This window comes from Pteropus vampyrus, unplaced genomic scaffold (genome assembly GCF_000151845.1).
Source record: "Pteropus vampyrus isolate Shadow unplaced genomic scaffold, Pvam_2.0 Scaffold95, whole genome shotgun sequence".
In the NCBI taxonomy this organism is placed as follows: domain Eukaryota; kingdom Metazoa; phylum Chordata; class Mammalia; order Chiroptera; family Pteropodidae; genus Pteropus; species Pteropus vampyrus.
In genome coordinates, this window is record NW_011888876.1 from 2,309,229 (window position 1) to 2,315,246 (window position 6,018).

General features: G+C 59.4%; 1 protein-coding gene across 1 annotated transcript in view; it reads right to left on the reverse strand.

Moving 5' to 3' along the window:
• The window catches only part of RALGPS1 (Ral GEF with PH domain and SH3 binding motif 1), a 262,710-nt gene that overhangs the window by 20,732 nt on the left and 235,960 nt on the right, over positions 1 to 6,018 (reverse strand). Inside the window, 2 exon segments of the mRNA XM_011364270.2 lie at positions 2,865 to 2,916; positions 5,138 to 5,295. Coding sequence (XP_011362572.2) covers positions 2,865 to 2,916; positions 5,138 to 5,295 — 210 coding nt within the window.

The window sequence follows — 6,018 nt, forward strand, 5'->3', positions numbered from 1 at the left end:
GCCTACTGAGTAAATGAATGGGGGAATGGATGAGTGAATCAATGAAGGAAGGAAAGAAAGAAGGAAGCAAGGAAGAATGGAAGGCAGGAGCCAGTGAATAGGTCCAGGTCTGAATGATACTCAGGGTCTTGGCACTGTGCCCTTGTTTCCCACTCAACGTCCCTCGTTGGCCCGTGGCCAGGAGAGTGGCTGGGTTGCCTACAAGCCCCTTCCTCAGGGTCTCCCAGGAGTCCCCTGACCGGCACTGACAAAAGTCCAACTTGGGCTCATCAGACTTGAAGCCTGCCCCTGGCGCCTGCCTGGTTTTCGTCCCAGCGCTGGGGTGGCCCCAGAGCGAGGGCCGTGGGGCCCGCCTGCATGAGCTCCCCATGTGAGAACAGAGCAAACGTCCCTCCAGGAGTCCTAGAGTGGGGACAGAGGGAAGGGCTTTGAGGGTCCATGGCTTTGTTGCTCCCCATTTCCTGCCCTCCAACTAGGGTTTCACAAGGACAGACAGGCTGACTGACCGACGTGGGGCCAGTGCCTGGAGCTGTCACAGCGGCCCTCTGGGCGAGGCCCGTAGCACAGCAGTGGAGGGGTGGGCTTGGTGGCCAGCCAGATGTGCATCTGGGTCACCTCTGCCCCAGCGGAGGTGTGTGAAGCTGGAGGGGTCACATCACCTCTCTGAGCCTTGCCGTTCACATGCGTAAGATGGACACAACGAACAGTCACATTTTGGAGTGCTTGAGGATTCAGTGAGACCCAGACAGTGTCTGGCACAGAGGGAATGCTCATCGAAGATCACTTGTCACCATATTACGTCCCTCTACCCTGTGAGAATTTGCTGGGCGGGATTCGCCTCCTGTCTGGCTACTTTATAATTATGGGGACTGAGGAGACAGGAGGCTTTAGCACCAGAGGAGGAGCGTGTGTGTGTGTGCACACAAATGTATGCGTGAGTATGTATATGTGTGATAGTTGTGTGCACGTGTGTATGCACATCCATGTGTGAGAGGATGTGTGTGTGCACCGACATGAATGTGTCCCTGTGCGTATGTGTGAGCATGTAGAATGTGTCCATGTGTGTGTACATGTGTATGTGTGAGCATGTGGAATGTATCCATGTGTGTGCACGTGTGTATATGAGCATGTATGTGTCCATGTGTGTACGTGTGTATGTGTGAGCATGTAAAATGTGTGTCCATGTGAGTATGCATGTGCATGTGTATGTATGAGTGTGCAGAATGTGTGTGTCCATGTGGGGGTGTGTGTGTGAGTGTGTAGAATGTGTGCATGTGAGTGTGCATGTGTGTACGTTTGAGGGTGTAGAATGTGTGTCCATGTGAGTGTGTGTGTGCCCATGAGTGTATGTGTGAGCGTGTAGAATGTGTCCATGTGAGTGCGTGTACATGTGAGCATGTAATGTGTCCATGTGACTGTACATGTGAGCATGTAGAATGTATCCATGTGTGTGTGTACGTGAGCGTATAGAATGTGTCCTGTGAGTGTGTATACATGTGAGTGTGTAGAATGTGTGTCCATGTGAGTGTGTGTACTTGTGAGCGTGTAGAATGTGTGTCCATGAGTGTGTGTATGTGTAGAATGTGTGCATGTTTGTGTACACATGTGAGCGTGTAGAATGTGTGTCAATGTGAGTGTACACGTGTGAATGTGTAGAATGTGTCCATGTGTGTGTAGAGTGTGTGCATGTGTGTGTACGTGTGAACATGTAGAATGTGTGTCAATGTGTGTATACGTGTGAGCGTGTAGAATGTGTCCATGTGAGTGTGTGTGTGTACGTGTGAGCATGTAGAATGTGTCCATGTGAGTGTGTATACATGTGAGCGTGTAGAATGTGTGTCCATGTGAGTGTGCACGGGTACATGTGAGCGTGTAGAATGTGTGCATGTGAGTGTGTGTACGTGTGTGTAGAATGTGTCCGTGTGTGTGTGTACGTGTGAGCGTGTAGAATGTGTGTCCATGTGAGTGTGCGTGTGCATGCGCGTGTAGAATGTGTGCATGTGTCTGTGCACATGTGAGCATGTAGAATGTGTGTCCATGTGAGTGTGTGTGTATACGTGTGAGCGTGTAGAATGTGTGCATGTGAATGTGTGTACGTGTGAGCGTGTAGAATATGTGTCCATGTGAGTGTGCGCGTCTGTGCACATAGGCCCCCATGCGCTCGTGGAGGGGCCGCCCTGAAGGACAATGCAAACCTGTCCCTCGCCACGTTCTGATTTCTCAGTCACCGTGCTGTCCCCCCCTCTGGCGGCACCATGGCTATGGGAGCCCCCATGCGCAGAGTCCCGTCTTCCCAGGGGCGCCTGGTGCAGAGAGAGCGCCCATCTGCGGAGCAAGGGCTGAGGTGCCTTCCTGAGCAGGAGGCCCTGGACGCACTGGCTCCCTGCAGGGAGCCAGATCCTGGGCTGAGGGTCCACTTCGCTGTCACCAGCGCCTAGTAGGCCAGGTGTCAGCCCAAGGCCTGGGGCCATGTGGCTGCAACACCCTCAGACCCCACCAGGCGGAGCCCCGGGCCCGTCTGCTGACGAGGCTGGTTCTCGGGCTCCGGTTTCCAGCATCCACAGTCCAAACCAAATCTGCTCCCAGCCCTCCTCAGCAGCTCCGTGGAGGAGGAGGCGCTGGCCTCGGGCTCCTGGGCTAGCTCTGGACCGGCCGATGAGGGGGCTGTTCAGAGCATGGGGCTGGGACCACACCCCGGCCCCCCCAGCCGGTCCTGCCCCTGGGCCGAGCTTCCTGAGGAGCCGCAGAGCAGCCCCACCAGGTGAGGCCAGGGGGCTGGTCCCTGCCTGGAACTGTCTCCGGCTCCCTGGGGCCCTGAGCGCCTCCCCTGGGAGGGAGGGAGGCCGAGCTGCAGCCACACTCACCTTTCCAGCCCTGAAGACATCTCTTCACTAAACTCTGAGCTCTCACTACTGCCTGGAAAAGGAACACAGATCAATGAGCAGGGCAGCCTCACCCCGGAGGGGCCTGTCCTCCCGGCTCACCAGGTGCCACAGAAGGGCTGAGGAACAGCTTCCTGACCCCACGGGCGTCGGTGTGACTGGGGTTCCTGCTGCTTCTGCTTCTGCCTCTCTGCCCTGGGAGGGTCGGAAGAACCATTCATCCGCCCCACTGTTCCCCGGGTGGGGGTCCTCACTCCCTTCCCGCAGCCCCTCCGGAAGCCTGAAGCTGCTTGCTGGGGTCTGGGCCTCAGGCCCGTGTGGGCCTGGCAGCTTCACCACCGCCTTCCTTCTGGCCCACAGAAAACTAGGGCCAGGACAGGCCTCACCTGGTGAGGACAGAGGCCCAGTGAGCACGTCGGCCCCCAGGGGTCAGGGCTGGTCCCTGGTCACAGAGCAGCTGCCGAGCACTAGGCAGAAGCCTCGAGGGACGTCTCCTTTAGATCCCTGGCCGTGTACACACAGAGAGGGGCTCGACACCCCCTCCCCCACTTGCCTCTCTGCGGCTGACTCAGACACCCTCTCCTCAGGAGCTCTCCGAGCCCTGCCTCTAGCCACCAGGGCAACAGAGAGATTTTCCCCTGTCACCTGACACTGCCAAGTGGCCCTGGAGGTGCCACGGTTTGGTGCGCGTCGCCTGGGCTGCCTGCTGGCACCAAGGCTGGGCAGCGGGCAAGGGGGCAGGAGGAGGTCTCGGCCCCTTGGGAGTCACAGGAAAGAGAGGACCAGTTCAGCCCCAGACAGGGTGCAGGCACACGCAACTTCCTCCTTGGAACTTTCAGCTCCAAACAGAAAAATCCGAGTATCCCAGACACAGGAGCCAAGAGCGCAACCTCCTGGCGATCGATCTCCCACCGGGATGGCGGGCAGTGCCGCGTCTGGCTGCGTTTTCTTTCTCGGGAAGAGCGGGACCTGGGCTCAGGCACAGCTCAGGAAGGTCCCAGGGTGGAAAGGAGCTGTTCTGCCGCCCAGCTGAATGCTCCTGGGCCGGCACTTCCCACGCTGGTGCCTTACGACCCCGCTCCACAGGATGCTCCGGGGGAAGGAGTCCCCCACCAGAAGCCGGGGGGACCTGCAGACTCTACTGCCTTCTGGAGAACCCTAACGCCCTCAGCGTGTCAGAGTCTCTGAGACGAGACCTGCTCCCCTGGTTTAGCCAGCCTTTCCCTGTCACACCGCCCTCAAAACTCTCCTCGTAAGGCAGACCTCTGAACCACGCTGCTGCACACCCCTGCCTGGGCCCCCACGGGATGACCTCATCCCGAGTCAGAGACACACACAGACCTTATCACAGATTTTCTGGGGGTGGGAGAGAGCTGTCTCCTGGAGTGAGATTGCCTCACACACTGGCCTCATTTCACGGGGATGTGGGACATGAGATTCCTGCCTATTTTCCCCGTCCCCACCCCTTCCTCCCCGTGCTCACGGGCCCTCCACCCTACAGGCCTCACCAGATCAAACCCAGCAGGGGCCCCAGGAGAGCTGCCAGTGAAGGGAAGCAGACAGACACACAGACACAAGGACTACAGAAGCACAGGCATGCGGAAAGGGCATGACCAGTGGGGAGTGTGCTTGTCTCGGGGCAGTAACGACAGGTAGCCTGGGCGCCCCCGGGGGACGGAGCTGAGGCCACGGCTCAGCGCTGCTCTGCTCTGACCGCGCCCCCGCCCTATCGCGGCCTCGGCTCTGTTTCTGCCCCTTCTGCTGGCGTGAGCACCCCTTCCGGCTGAAGCTCAGATGTGCAGCTTCATCCCTGAAGATCACTTTTTCGTCCTCCCTGACTGACTCCTCGGTGTGACGACAAGGACACACGTGAGAACCCGGTGGCCCATCAGCTGCCGCCCTCGGGTGGCTTCCCCAGCTTTGTCCTGCCTGCTGGGGCCTGCGGCTCCCCCAGGGACAGAAGTCCTGCGGAGGCAGCGGCCAGGGTTTGACAGTTGCCAACCCACGACAGCGGGTCTCCGGTGTGTGTCTGGCTGCTCCTTCCCCCTGCCTGCCATGCTCGGGGCCACCGGCAGGATGAGGACAGGCCCAGGGCCCTTTGTGAAGCCCTGGGGGCCGGGAAGGAGGAGCCTTCCTGGCTCTGGAGACTGCCGCAGGGGCTGAGGGGCCACCGGACGCTGCACAGCGACAGACAGACACGAGCACACGCCCGGGCCGCGGCCCCCTGCTGCGGCGTGCGGGCCGGACACGCTTACCTAGGGAGAGTCCATTGGTGACAGCGGAGGAGGAGGTGAGGGCGAGGCCCCGGCGGGGGCTGCGGGACTCGAGGACGCTGTCGTCCAGCAGGTGCCTCGCTTTCTCCGACGGGAACGTCGCGCTTTTACTCTCAACTACACTCAACTGACACATCATACTGGAAACGGGAGGGAGAGAGAGGCCAGCTCCTCGTCTGTGGAGGGACGGAGCTCGCGCCCGCCCCGGGGCCCTCCTCCGAGGGGACCTCCGCCCGGAACCAGGTCCCCGTCCGGGCCCCGCCCTCTCTCGCGGCGTGACCTTGGGCAAGTCACATCCTTTTCTGAGCCTCGGTTTCTCCGTCCGTCAGATGGGGACCAACGATACGTGCCCCACCGGTCCCCCAGGATGAGTATGAGGCTCACGTGAGTGGACAGTGCTTGTAAGCGATGGGGTGCGCCGGGGATGGGGGACCGTGACCCTGTGGTCACTAGGTCTGGTTCTGGAGTCGCACATGCCTGGTCCAAATCTTTTTGCTCCAGCCTTACTCACCATCACAAGGGGCTTCACCCCATCGACCCTCACTGGACTCGTTCTTACAATGCGCATAATGCAGTGCCCACCTCAGGGGCCGGCAGGGGCTCAGTGAGATAATGCCCGATGGGCACGCAGCACAGTATCGAGCCCAGGGAAAGCCCCGGACACTCAGAGAACAACCACTTCCTCCTCTAGCCCATGAGTGACTCCAGGGCCAGCCTGGGCTGGCTGAGGCTTGTGTCTTAGTGGAAGGAAGGAAGGAAGTTAAGAAGGAAGGAAGGAAGTTAAGAAGGAAGGAAGGAAGTTAGGAAGGAAGGAAGGAAGGAAGGGGAGATGGAAGGGAGGCAGAAACAGAGGGAGGGAGGGA